Here is a 14514-nt window from a genome sequence, read left to right on the forward strand (position 1 = left end):
TGGAAGGGACCTCTGTGGGTCACGGAATCACGGAATGTTCGGGGTTGGAAGGGACCTCTGTGGGTCATCTAGTCCAACCCCCTGCCCAAGCAGGGTCACCCAGAGCAAGCTGCTCAGCATCACGTCCAGGCGGGTCTGGAATATCTCCAGAGAAGGAGACTCCACAGCCTCCCTGGGCAGCCTGGGCCAGGGCTCCGTCACCCTCAGAGGGAAGAAGTTCTTCCTCGTGTTCAGCTGGAGCTTCCTCTGCTCCAGTTTGTGCCCGTTGCCCCTTGTCCTATCGCTGGGCACCACTGAACGGAGTTGGGCCCTGTCCTCCTGACCCCCACCCTGCAGATATTTAGAGGCATTTCTAAGGTCCCCTCTCAGCCTTCTCTTCTCCAGGCTGAACAAGCCCAGCTCCCTCAGCCTTTCCTCGTAGGAGAGATGCTGCAGTCCCCTCATCATCCTCCTAACCCTCCTCTGGACTCTCTCCAGTAGCTCCTCATCTTTCTTGAACTGGGGAGCCCAGAACTGAACAGAGCACTCCAGATGAGGCCTAACTAGGGTGTAGAGGGGAAGGAGAACCTCCCTTGACCTGCTGGCCACACTCCTGCTAATGCACCCCAGGATGCCATTGGCCTTCTTGGCAGCCAGGGCACGCTGCTGGCTCATGGTCAGCCTGTCGTCCACCAAGACACCCAGGTCCCTCTCCGCAGAGCTGCTCTCCAGCAGGGCCGCCCCAGCCTGTACTGGTGCCTGGGGGAGTTTCACAAACCAAGACAGAATGTCTACAACAGAAAGGAAGACCAAAAAGTGAATGTCAAAAAGTGAAAAACCGACAGAGATTAAAGAAACAAAGGAAAAATATAGAACAATACAAGTAAGTACTAAGGAATGACACAAAACTGTTGAAGAAAACCAGATTTGAAATCCTCACACTTCACACAAACATTAAAATAAGGAAGGAGATTAAGGAAGTAAAGGGCAAAACTTATAACCCATGGCAGCAAAGTAAATCCGCTGCAGAAACGCAATGTAGAAAGCAAGGGCACTCTGGAAACCCTTCGACTTAGAAAGAAAACTTAACTAGGGAGGAAGATTAAGGAAGTCAAGGCAAAACCTAAAAACCTGAGGGCAGCACACTAAAACAGACATAGAAAGACAATGCAAAAATCTAGAGACCTAAAGCAAAACAAGCAATACCTACAAATATAGGCAATGATTTCAAAAACTTAGCCTTCAATAAGATCTCAGTAGGGAGGAGGATGAAGGAAGTGAAGGGACAAACGAAACAAAAGAGTGGCAGCAAACTAAAATGAGATGTAGAAAGACAATGTACAAAGCCAAGGTGTTCTGGAAAAACAACAAAAAGGTGACTAGAACAGAATGGAAGACGAAGACATGAATGTCAACAAGTGAAATACCAACAGAGATTAGGGAACAAAAGAAAAACTATAGGGAAATACAAGGACCACAAACTAAAAGACAGATTTCGAAAGAAAATCTGTAATACTAACGACCTAAGGAATGACACAAGACTCTTGAAGACAGCGATTTCAAAACGTTACACTTCAAATGAACCTTGAAATAGGGAGGAAGATTCAGGAAACCAAGGCAAAAACTAAAAACCGAGGGCAGCACACTAAGGCACACATGGCAAGGCTATGCAAAAAGCTAGAGATATACAGCAAAACTAGCAATACCTACAAATATAGGCAATGATTTCAAAAACTTAGCCTTCAATAAGATCTCAATAGGGACGAGGATGAAGGAAGTCAAGGGAAATACTAAACAAAAGAGTGGCAGCAGACTGAAACAGCTGTGGAAAGACAATGCAAAAAGCCAGCATAAAGACACAAACCAAGACAGAATGACTACAGCAGAAAGGAAGACCAAGAAAAGAATGTCAAAAAGTGAAAAACCCACAGAGATTAAAGAAACAAAGGAAAAAAAATAGAACAATACAAGTAAGTACTAAGGAATGACACAAAACTCTTGAAGAAAACCAGATTTGAAATCCTCAGACTTCACACAAACATTAAAATAAGGAAGGAAGATTAAGGAAGTAAAGGGCAAAACTTATAACCCATGGCAGCAAAGTAAATCCGCTGCAGAAACGCAATGTAGAAAGCAAGGGCACTCTGGAAACCCTTCGACTTAGAAAGAAACTTAACCAGGGAGGAAGATTAAGGAAGTCAAGGTAAAAACTAAAAACCGAGGGCAGCACACTAAGGCACACATGGCAAGGCTATATGCAAAAAGATAAAGATCTACACCAAAACTAGCAATACCTACAAATACACGCAATGATTTCAAAAACTTAGCCTTCAATAAGATCTCAATAGGGAGGAGGATGAAGGAAGTCAAGGGACAAACGAAACAAAAGAGTGGCAGCAGACTGAGACAGCTGTGGAAAGACAATGCAAAAAGCCAGGATAAAGACACAAACCAAGACAGAATGACTACAGCAGAAAGGAAGACCAAGAAATGAATGTCAAAAAGTGAAAAACCGACAGAGATTAAAAGAAAACCGAAAAAAATAATAGAACAATAAAGGTAAGCACTAAGGAATGACACAAAACTCTTGAAGACAACAATATGTGAAATCCTAAGACTTCATATGAACACTGAAATTGGGAGGAAGATTAAGGAAGGGCAAATCTAATAACCCATGGCAGCAAACTAAATCCGCTGCAGTAACACAATGTAGAAAGCAAGGGCACTCTGGAAACCCTTCGACTTAGAAAACTTAATTAGGGAGGAAGATTAAGGAAGTCAAGGCAAAACCTAAAAACCTGAGGGCAGCACACGAACACAGACATAGCAAGGCTATGCAAAAAGCTAGAGATCTACAGCAAAACAAGCAATACCCACAAATACAGGCAATGATTTCAAAAACTTAGCCTTCAACAAGATCTCAGTAGGGAGGAGGATGAAGGAAGTGAAGGGACAAACGAAACAAAAGAGTGGCAGCAAACTAAAATGAGATATAGAAAGACAATGTAAAAGCCAAGATTCTTAAGGTCCCAGTATTTAATGTCAATGTCTCTGTATTTCAAGGTCAGGACTGCAACAGTTCTGCTGTCTGTGGACACCAGTGAGAGATGACCTGCTTTTCATTCGTTCAGGCACTGCACCTACACTTAGTCACAGATCTGATTTTTTTTTTTATGTTTTCCTCTCCAAGATGTAATAGACAACAGGGCACTCTTTAAGTGAAGTTAAATAGCAATTCTACTGATTTAAATACAAAAAGTTTTCGCCTGTGGTACATTCATCCACGAGAACTTTAACACCTCTTGATAGAAGGAATAATAAGAAACATGACACTTTACCAAACTAGCTGCAGTGGTATTTTCTAGTTTTAAACAAAGCACCTGTGTGGAAGTTGCAAGCTCTCCTTATAGATTAGCAAACTTAGCAAGGACAAGACTGTGACAAGAGCAGGAGCTGCGACCAAGAACCAGCGAAAAGCAGCTTTGCAGTTTTGCAACGAGATAGAACGAACCGAGCATGCGCAGCGCCCCGGATGTAACTCACGGGCAAGTGAGGAAGACTACCGAAAGAGATGAAGTAACGACCTAAGACCACCAGAGACTACCCAGGAGCTCTAATACACCTGCTAAAGGAGAATTGGAATAGATTCATACGCTCTCAAAAATATAACGATTAATATGCATATTGTAGTTCTATTTAACCTGAAATTAAAGGGTGTTTGGCGCACACGTTTGGAGGAGAGATCCCCCATGTGCCCGGCGCCGTAATAAAGGACACCTGGTTAACAGCATACATTGTGCTGTTAGGTTATTACCGGATCTGTGAATCACTCTAACCAGCGTTTTCCCTTTTGACTAGAAAATGAAAATCTTCAACAGCAGATAGCCCTGAAATAAGCTTCAGTCAAATCTGGACCCAACACAGGGTGTGCGTTATGATATGCCACAGATCGGGACTTGACTCTTCAAAACAATCATGCACTAAGGAAAATTTTAGGTTGTTATGCAGAGTTTTAACTCGAGTCTTGGCAACCGCATTTGGGACATGAAAGGTATCAGCACTACAGTACTACGTGCAGTAGAGAAAACTGCTCTTGCAGTTCAATTCCAACGCCGCTTCCTCAAACAAACTGAAGCTGCTGTGTTTGAGCAACATGGGTGGAAATCTCACCTGCCACGCTGAAGTGACGCTGGGGCATTTCTTCACCTTGTAGTCTCTTTCCTCAGGCTTAGTGAATCTCTCCCAGAGTCTGAGGCAAAGCCCATGGATTTCTCCTGTTTGCAACAGGGGATGTCTGAGCCGTCACATGGTGGTTTGTTGTGGGGTACCACTTGTACCCTGGATTTGCCTTCATAAATGCATCCCTGTACTAGAAAAGGAAAGGAAAACTTCCAGTCAGGTCACTCATGAGAATGCAGTATCCACAGGGCAACACAGTGCACTGCTTGTAATGGAATTTAAGACAGTAAAGAATCCTTAAATAGCTTGATTTTTAACAGTTTAATCACATGTTTAGAGTCTGACTGCCAACACAACCGAACAAAAGAAATACCATGATAGGAAGAGTTGTATTTCAAAAAGCGAGGTTTCTCTTTACCCACCTGAGGGTCTATCACCCAGAGCAGGCTGAAGTTCTGATCCTGCAAACTGCTCCCCACTGCTTCTCTGCTCACCTTGGCGAACAAGGACAGCTGTTCCCATTCTTTTGCAGGTACAATATTTCCAGTTTTACACTGCAGTTTCAATGAAATGAAGACATACATTTAGCAATACATGCAGAATGATGCTCCCAGAACAGGCAAAGAAAAAAAACCTATGACCAGGATCACCTCATTTTCAGCAACTTCGGATACATCATCCCCGTGTTCCCACCAAAATGTACCACGCTGCATCAAATCAACCAGGAAAAAAAATCTTCAGGAACGCTGACCCACACACACGCTGTATCTTCAGAACCGGGCGTCTGTATGAAACTTGCACACTCAGGGCTGCGACCCCTCCCCCCTCACCCCTTTTCTCTCTCCCTCAGCCCGGGCTGGGAGCTCACCTCACCAGGGAAGGACACCAGGGAAGGACACCAGCCTCACCGAGGGACAGGGAGGGGAGAAGGGAGCAGAGAGAAAGGCAACACACAGGGAGGTGAGAAGGGAGCAGAGGGAAAGGCAACACACAGAGAAGCAGCTCTGCCTTCCCTTGCTCAGCCCACAGCCCGCTGGTGCCTGTGCCCGGGGGCTCCGTCTCCGTCCCCTGCCCCTCCCCAGCTCTGGGCTCCCCCCCGGGGCTGCCCCGGCCGGGCCCAGCTCCAGCGGGGAGCTCCCCCCCGCCCCCCTCGCGTGGCCAGCAGGCAGCACAGCCCCCAGTGCCCGCCCCACGGCCCCGCTCCCCTCACGGGCAGCCCCAGCCCTCACCTCAGCCGCGGCCTGCAGTGGATCCTGTCCCTGCCACACCAACATGGCCACCCAGCAGCCCCTGCCCCGGGCCTGCAGCTCCCAGCATGCCCCGGGAACCAACATGGCCACCCAGCAGCCCCTGTCCCGGGCCTACAGCTCCCAGCATGCCCCGGGAACCAACATGGCCACCCAGCAGCCCCTGTCCCGGGCCTACAGCTCCCAGCATGCCCCGCGAACCAACATGGCCACCCAGCAGCCCCTGCCCCGGGCCTGCAGCTCCCAGCATGCCCCGGGAACCAACATGGCCACCCAGCAGCCCCTGCCCCGGGCCTGCAGCTCCCAGCATGCCCCGGGAACCAACATGGCCACCCAGCAGCCCCTGCCCCAGGCCTACAGCTCCCAGCATGCCCCGGGAACCAACATGGCCAGCAGCAGCCCCTGCCCCAGGGCAGGCCCCAGGACTACAGCTCCCAGCATGCCCCGGGGCGCCCCCCCACACCCTGCCTTCCACCCTCTGGAAGCCTTTTCTTTCTTTCCTAACACCTGAGCATTTAACTGACTAAATCTCAGAGGTACTCTTGTTTCTTCTCAACAAAGCAGCCATCTCCATCTGCTCACATCTGCCAAGCACACATCCAGGCAGCCCAGGAGAGCACGGGGTCCCATCTGCTCCCTGTCCCTCACACAGCAAGGAGGGTGACAGCCACCAGCCCCTGTGAGCTGGCAGCTCGCCAACAGCCACCGCGCGAAGGGACACAGGCCCTGCTCAGGCACCATGGGCCTCTGGAATGGCTTTCCAGAAAGGTACCCAGGAGAGGGACAAAGAAGGACCGAGCTTCTGCAATATCAGAGCAGAATGAGAAAGCCCAGAGTGTAACTTGGCAACACTCCAAAAGTGAGAAAAGACACCAAACTCTTCTGAGGATGTCACATCATCTTGGCAGACCAGTGCCCTTGCCCGCGTGCCGACAGGACCCACCAAAGTCGTACTCCTGAGATTTTCACCATCTGTGGTGGAAAGCCACTGGGTTTAACTGACGCCTCCAGCCCTTGGGACAGACAGACAGACAGATGAGAGGCTGTAAGGAAGAAAGAACCCCATGCTACGTCTACATCACCAAACGTCTCCAGGCACGTCAGACCTCAGCACGCTTCCCAGTTCCTCACAGCTCTACTTGGCTACTGCAGAAATAACTACTCCATAGCACTGCCCATGGCCGACAGCAGCCTGCTGCAAACTCCTTCCCGTAATTCCGCCCACTGAATGCAGCCGTGTGTGCACACAGACAGGACCCAGGAAGGAGTGGCACAGCCGGGAACGGGATTTTTGCCAAACTTGACAAAGACACCCTGTGAAAATGACAGCCCTTCTGTCTGAAAGAGCAACAGCAGCTTTAGTAGCGGGGTGGGGAGGAGGGGAAGCTGAAAGAGGTTCTGTAGCATTTTTCAGTACTTTCCCTTGGAACAGCTTGAATGAAATCAAGGTGCAATCATGCCTTGTGACTTTGGCCAATGAAATCCACTAAAACTTTGAGGAAATAGTTTATACTTTAAAAAAAAAAGCAACAACCAAACCAAACACCACAGTTGCATTTCTAGCAATTACTGGAACTCTGCTGACATAAATGTTGCACATTGCAAAGCTAAAGCACAGCCGCACAGAGCTGTTTGGTGGTTGGAATAACCACCAAATAACACAAGAAGAGGAGAACATTTTGCAACTTCCAGCACTACAGCTGATTTTGATGGAGTCAAGAACTAAAGCAGCCACAACAGATGAAGGACATCATGTAACATCCATCATGTAACACATGCAAAAACTTTAGTTACTGCGACGCTGGTTCAAAACTGGGTGCAGGCATGACACATCCCTCCATTGCTGCTGAAACCAGAGCTCCATCACTGCTCCAGGGTTTCCACCGTGTTCCTACACACGCGCTCCTGCACCTACCCAGCTGATAAACGATCCAGGACCATAAACCCAACCAGAACGAACAAAGAAAAGCGTGAATTTTAGTGGAAGATTTCTGATTTCTCTTTCAGCTGAACATCAGATGCTTCCGAAAAGGAAACGCTGGGGCAGACAGCCCTGTCACAAGAAACTCACCTCCACAAGCAGGAACAGTGACGGCTGCTGGCAAGCTTCCGTTGGATGAGTCGCATCAGACTGGCGATTACTGGAGGAAACCTGGAACAGGGAGAGGGGAGAAAAACACCTCTGGGTTACTCCGACATCATCCTCTGAAGGAATTGTGTCACACGGGACGCACTCGTTAACTGTCACAGCACATGTCACTAGCAGTCACATGCCAGCTCCTCGTTTTATTTCATGTTCCTGATTTCTGCGCTGTGTTCCTGTGCACTGCGTGGTGAGGAAGAACTTCTTCCCTCTGAGGGTGACGGAGCCCTGGCCCAGGCTGCCCAGGGAGGCTGTGGAGTCTCCTTCTCTGGAGATATTCCAGCCCTGCCTGGACGCGGTGCTGTGCAGCCTGCTCTGGGTGACCCTGCTTGGGCAGGGGGTTGGGCTGGGTGACCCACAGAGGTCCCTTCCAACTCCTACCATTCTGTGATTCTGTGATTCTGTGAGAGCCCCTGGAGAGCTGCGCAACACAGCCACTGGCTCCCAGCTGCCTCTGGCAAGCTTGGAGGAGGGCTGGGGCAACAGCTGCTTTGTCATCGTGGTGTTCCTGTTCCCTCAGGGTGGCCAGCAGATTGCCTGCAGCAAATCTTGTCCTCCTGAAGCGGCTGCTGTCCCTCCTCCAGCACATCGACCAGCACGCAGCCAGCAGCAGGATGAGCGTCATCAGCCTGGCCATCCGCGTTGGGCCAAACCTGCTGAGCCCACCCAACGAGGAGCTGCTGCCGCTGGAGGCCATGCTGGAGGTGACGGAGAAGGTACGCTCTCTTGAAGCGGGACGGCTGCAGCCGGATGGTGATCAGAGCTGGGCTGTGGAGAGGTCCCTGGCTGCCCCCTCTCTCCAGCAGACGCTGGTGGGGTGGCTGCCTGGAAGAGCAGCCCCACAGCGACAGCCTGCTGCGTGGAAGCAAGGGTCAGGAGTGGGAGAGGCTGCCTGCCTGCCCCTGCGCTGAGAGCAAGGCTTTGCTGTGTGCAGGTGAAGACACTGGTGGAGTTTATGACCGAGAACTGCGGAGAAATCTTTGGGGAGGAGGTGGCTGACCTGTCTGGTCCCCCAGCTGAGCAGTCGCCCGCGCCCATGGGCACATCCACAGCGGTGGTGGGATCGGAAACGGCAGAGGTACGGCAGCTCCACCACCACTGGGACAATGTGTCTGGTGTGGGAGGGTGGTTCCTGATGAGTCCAAGTGGCTGCTGGGCCTCTTCCTGGCGTTCCATCCCTGCTGGGTTTCTGTGGGTTTGGTGTTTTTTTTTCTTTGGGGTGATACATTGTAGGTGAAACTGGAAAGGTTGTTCCTCAAATGTGTTAGGCGTGTGCTTAATCAAAGGAAATACCTCCAAATTTTCTACAGCAAGACCTATTTCCCAAGCAAAGCCTGTTTGCCAGACGGTCACTGACGACTCCCGGGCGCCTCTTGCCACCTGCTGACGCCGCCATTTCTGGTGTAGGCACCTGTCACTTCGCCTCCTGCCAGCCCAGGGACACCGCTCGACTCCCCGGTATGTGCGGAAGGACCAAAGAGCCTTTGGACGAAAGCAGGTAAAAGGAGTCAGCTCTGGTGAAATGCAGAACTGATTCCAGTGGGTCCTGGTTTCCCCTATCTAATCCCACTGTGGGATGGAAAGGTTTGCAGGCTCCCCCCAGGAACATGAACACTGAAGAAAAAGAAAGAGAAAAGAGGTGTGGGCAGAGGAGAGGGAATGCCAGCAAGAGAAGAAAATAAGCAAGAGAGAAAAAGACGGGGAGTGGAAAAAAGCAGGAGGGTCCAGCGAGTGCAGAAGCCCAGGTGTGTGCCGGGCTCATTTGCCCGTCTTTCCCGGCTCTGAGCGCTGCTCTGAGGCAGTGCAGCTCGGGCTGGTGCTGCGCAGGGTTTGGGAAGGACCCCACGGCAGCTCCCGGGGGCTCCCGACGGAGCCCCGCTGCCTGGCACAGGGGCACGGGGCCTCTCTGCGCACGCACAGCTCTGCGAGGGCATCGCCCGTGGGGACAAGGCGCCAGAGCCACCGCGCAGCCACTGCCGGCAGCAGCTCTGTCTGCTGGGCTGTCGACAGCTCCCTGTGCGCTGTGTTCCCAGAGACAGGGGAACCGAGCCGCGGCTGCTGCTGCCTCTGCGCGTTGATCCGTGCAGTCTGACCGTGTCGCTGCAGGTGCTGATTTCCTGCTCCTGGAGGAGCCCCTGTGACTGCCAGGCTCCCGCACTCGGTGTCCACAGTAAAAGGACGTTTTCTCTCTCCTGACTCTGCCTGCGGTGTGATGTTCTGGACGAGCTGGGGGTGTGCATATGCAATACAAATGTCACCAAAGGGCTGAAAAATACAGCTGTACTGAATCTGTGCAGATGGCCTGCTCTGGTATCTGTTGGAGCTGTGAATGACTCTTTGCTATTTTTTTTTCCAGGGACTTTTATTATTTTAATTAATGATTTCAGGGAACTGATCAAGTTTAGCCCTGTTGTTTTTGAACAGCAAAGTCAAGGCTGATTACCAGTGACCTGACATGGCTTGTAATATGCAACACATCTAATTAAAAACATATCAAATCAAGTTTCTTTCTGTTGTATGTTGTTTATTATTTGAAATCATGTCTTAATATTTTTATTAAAGGCAAAAGAAATAAGTTACTTGCTATCACCATCTGAAGTCATTCCATTACTAAGAGTAAGGCCATTCTAAAGTCAGTCAAACTGGAAATAACAGTACTGCTTTCAGTGCCACAGTAAGCCTTCAGATCGCAGGATGGACCTTCTGTGCCTCTGTTAAAACGCTCCCTCTCTCCTCCCCTTCGAGCTGCAGTCCATTTGGCGGGAGACTGGCCTCTAAACCCTGGAGACCTTGACTGTGAAAGCTGTCCTCTGCATGGGCGTGAGCGTGACCTTGAATGTTGAGACCTGTGTGACCTTGACCGAGAGCGATGCTTTAGACTCTTCCCTTTGCCTCTTCTTGGATACGGCGGCGATGGTGAGCGGGAACGAGAGTAGGAATGCCTTAATGATCGAGAGGAGGAGCACGAGCGGGCAGATCTCGACTTGGAGTAGGTATGTGATCTTCTGCAGCAAGGTGAAGTATTATACGGAGACTTGGACCTTAAAAAAAAAGAAAAAAAAAATAGAAGTTCATTCAAAACAGTCACTCTCGACAGTTTTTTTCCTCCCAGATTCAGTTGGGGTTTATTTTTCCTGTCTATATGCTCACGTCAAAGATTCACGCAGCTGCCAACATAATGCTACTGCAAATTGCAGAACCTGATGACGTGGGAAAGGTTCTGCTCACCAGACAGAACAGCTGCTGCTTGTTAGTGTGAAAACATGCAGGAAGGGTCAGTCTTTTCCACTCCCCTCTGGCGCATGAACTACCACAGCCACTGATTGATTCAAGGTGGTGTATACTGGCCTTACTGGTACGTGAGCACGCACATTTTTAACGACTCCACCACTACTCGCAGTGCAAATCGTTTTTGTTGCAGTGAGATGCAGAAAGAGCAACTCTGAATGGCTACAGTGCAGTATCAAACATCAGGAAAACAGCATTTAGCCTGAAGTCAGTAAAGCTCCATTTTAAAATGCCAGCTCAGTCTGCTGAACTTCACTACTTCTTTGGCAGTCTGTGCGGGACGTAAAATACTTGCACTGCGCTCCTACAGACAGGACTACTTAACCAACACTTCCAGCCAGCTGTCCTAGCAAAATGCTGCACACACCGCTAGCTCTACCCAGGGACAGTGACCGCATTTCAACAAGAGTCGTATCAAAAAGCTTCTCAACTCGGCCTCTCGTACCAGGACTCAGTGCCACTGCTCTCGGAAAGAGACTGACAGCATCGCCAGCAGAGAGCTAGCCAGACTCCTGCCCCAGCGATTTTTGGGGGTAGAAAACGTCAGCTACCCTGAGTTTTTTCTTCACAAGTTTTTCTGTTCTGATTTTTTAAAGAATCATTTCCCATTATTCTGCGTATGCTCATTAGCATCACGCCTCCTGTCAAAGTCCTTCACCAATTCAAGAGATCCTCAAAAAGATTTCCTTGAAATAATCTTACTGCAAGCACAGATCCCCTTTGTTAAAGCCAATTCCAGTTAAGCCATTTAAAAATTAATTACCATCTGTATTCTCCACAACTATCTGTGCACACTTCTGTCACTATAAATCTGCTGTTGCATCAGTTACGTGTTACAGCCTCATTTCACAGGTTACAAGTAGTAATACACCGAATTTCTGTCCATACTCACAGTTCCCAGCCTGGTCTGGCACCTGCTGGGCGAATTGTACCGGCTCTCGTGGGATGACCTTTGGGAGCGGGGAGAGGAAACAGAACAAAATCCCATTCACTTTACCTGAAGATCATTGATAAAAGAAATTCTAAAGTAATACTGACTTACCAGTGGTGGGGATTGATTGCCTTTGGGGGCCCAGGAGACTCGGTAATGCTGCTTGTCTTAGGACAGCAACCTGATAGCCCTTGTGAAAAAATGCAAAGGGGTGGAAAATAAGCTCCACTACAATAGAGGAATCCCTGCATCTCTTGAAATCAACTTACCTCCTCTTCCAACAAACGGCTCACTGACAGAGAGGAAGATTCAGAACGTTCGGTGGCAGTCACCAGAGCAGGAGAAGATACAGCGGTATTGGCAGCACTACAAAAAAAACAAACAAACAACCAAATTTTTATGATTCACACAGGGTTTTGAAGAGCTACTTGAAATATAAAGTCCAAGGTGTGAAAAGCCTGACTACTGTAAACTGAAAAAAAAAAAAATCTACACCAGATATTTTCTTAAGCCAGTTGCGCATGAAAGCATTAGAATATGTAAAGCCCCCACGCTGCATCTCCGTTTTGGAAGATGCGATAACAGCAGCTTTCCGAGGAAAGGTTTGTGTGCTAGTTCAGGGGCTGCCTCAGAGCTTCTTTTGGATTGCGATCCTTTGCGTTCAATGGCACAGAGGAGCCTGACAGGCTTTGGACAGAGCGGCTATTTGCATTCCAGGCATCAGGTGGAAAAAGTTCCTCCTTCAGGGTAAACCTGCACTGAAGGACTGAGAAGGGCACCACACAAGCAACACTGCTAAGAAAATTCTTGCATGAGGCACACGTCCAGCATCTCAAAGTGTCCTCTCTCCGAGCAGAAGCAGCAGCCAGAACTCCCACAATTATCTGGACTGGCACTAGTGACACACAAACTGCTAGCGGGGGAGCTCAAGAAGAAGACTCTAACTGCAGCGTTTTGGTGTCTTTTCTGTTCAGGTTGATCTACAGATTTACTTACTGAAAGGGTCCAGGAGGTGCGACAGGCAGCAGTGGTGGTGGCTGCTGCTGCTGCTGCTGAATCTTCTGAAGGAACCTTGTGGTGTAGCCAGCTCCGGTTTTGAAGTTGTTGACAGCCTGGAGGCAGAAGAACATTTACAAAAAGGTAACAGAAAACTTGAGTACATAGATGCACAAAAGCCTCCAGAGAGTAAAATTCCTTGTGTATTCCTGTAAATGCTATCAATCCTAAAATACATCAACAGACAGATAGAGGAACGCATCCCACTAAACACTGATGTTAATCACTGGTAACCGCGAGTGTCTGTATTTCAGTACTTCAGTGTTAATACCGAGCTGAAAGGGAGGCAATCCTGTTAACCAAAAGCCTGACCTCAATTTGCCAGAGCATCTCTGAAGAGTTGTGAGCTGCTGTAACAACAAACGATGCATTTGAAAAGAACATTTAGCTTTATTCAATTTAGCCTTGCTGAAGGAGCTGTCAATTAATGTTTTCTTCCCTTTCAGCTTTTTGCAGACAGGCTTTGCTTACAAACAGTTTATTTAAAAGTCATCATGTTACCTGGCGTAGGAACTTGTTGGCAGCTAAATCATCAGGAGAAACGCCTGCCTGGTGACACGCTGGGCAGGTATGTTCCTCAGATGCCAGCAATGCTGTTCTAATACCTGTGAAAAATTAGAATCATCCAAATAGTTTTTAGCAAAGCTACGGAAATGCTGGGGGTTCTAATCAGCTGTAAAAACACCATACAGTTAATGAGTTACTATGGTCTTCAGTTCAGAGCATGAAGCTATAAAGGTTCCAGAGTGCAGAAGATTTCTAGTACGCAGCAAAGAACTGTACAGTTTTGGTATTTCACTGTTGTCACATCTGAAGATGCAGAGCAGGCTGTGCCTTGATGTTTTGACTGGTCTGTTTTCCCTTGTCTCGTACAGTGAGAAGTCACCCTCCTCAAGGTTAATGAAGAAAACACATCTCAAAAGACCATGAGGATCTTTGCATTCTGAAGGGTTTAGCTAGCTTTCCCGTGGAGCAGAATGGTCATTAAATGCCCAGTGATCCGTTTGCTGCAGGCTGCAGAAAGTCACCAGAGCTGGCTATGTAACGTTCTACGAGAGAAAGGGCTGCGGACAGACTAAATGCATTGGGTATCTAACGCTGTCAGCACCTGCACAGGTGTGCACTCTTCTCATAGCCGTCCCTCCGCGCGTGAAGAGGATTCAACTGGACAGGTGAAAAGGGGAAGAAGCTTTCTGTCTTTTTTCCCCCTTTGTACAAGAAGAGTCCTTCCCGACTCAGGGTATCCCTAAGTATCAAACAGAACGGGTAACCAAGTAGTTTTGTTATCTCCTCTTTCCGCTTCAGAAGATCAGACGCGATGCACTGAGCTAACAAACAAGGCAGTAACACTCACACTCGTCACAGTAACTGCTGCCGCAGCAGGGAGTAACGGCTGCATCAGTCATTGCGTCTTTGCAGATGAGGCACAGCAGCTCATCCGGAAGGGCATCGGAGGAGGAGGAGGAGCAGGGCAGCTCCTCTGGCACAAAGGGAGGCTTCTCCTTCTTGCCTCGGGCGTAAGCTTCCCTGCGGGAAGGGGAGGGGGGGGGGGGGCAGGGGGTAAGGAAACAGGAAAAAAGTTAAAGGCGGGTAAAGGAAAACTTCTCCAAGCTGTGGATTTTATCAAAGGAAGGTAATAGATGGAATTCTTCTCACTCCACATCAGCCTTCTGAAATGTAGGCATTCAGTT

General features: G+C 49.0%; 1 protein-coding gene across 1 annotated transcript in view; it reads right to left on the reverse strand.

The window, feature by feature from the left end:
* The window catches only part of LOC142360043 (MAP kinase-interacting serine/threonine-protein kinase 2-like), a 40012-nt gene that overhangs the window by 10054 nt on the left and 15444 nt on the right, over nt 1-14514 (reverse strand). The window contains 3 exon segments of the mRNA XM_075412341.1: nt 10441-10553; nt 13325-13428; nt 14178-14350. Coding sequence (XP_075268456.1) covers nt 10441-10553; nt 13325-13428; nt 14178-14350 — 390 coding nt within the window.

Source organism: Opisthocomus hoazin, unplaced genomic scaffold (genome assembly GCF_030867145.1).
Source record: "Opisthocomus hoazin isolate bOpiHoa1 unplaced genomic scaffold, bOpiHoa1.hap1 HAP1_SCAFFOLD_56, whole genome shotgun sequence".
NCBI classification, from domain to species: Eukaryota; Metazoa; Chordata; class Aves; order Opisthocomiformes; family Opisthocomidae; genus Opisthocomus; species Opisthocomus hoazin.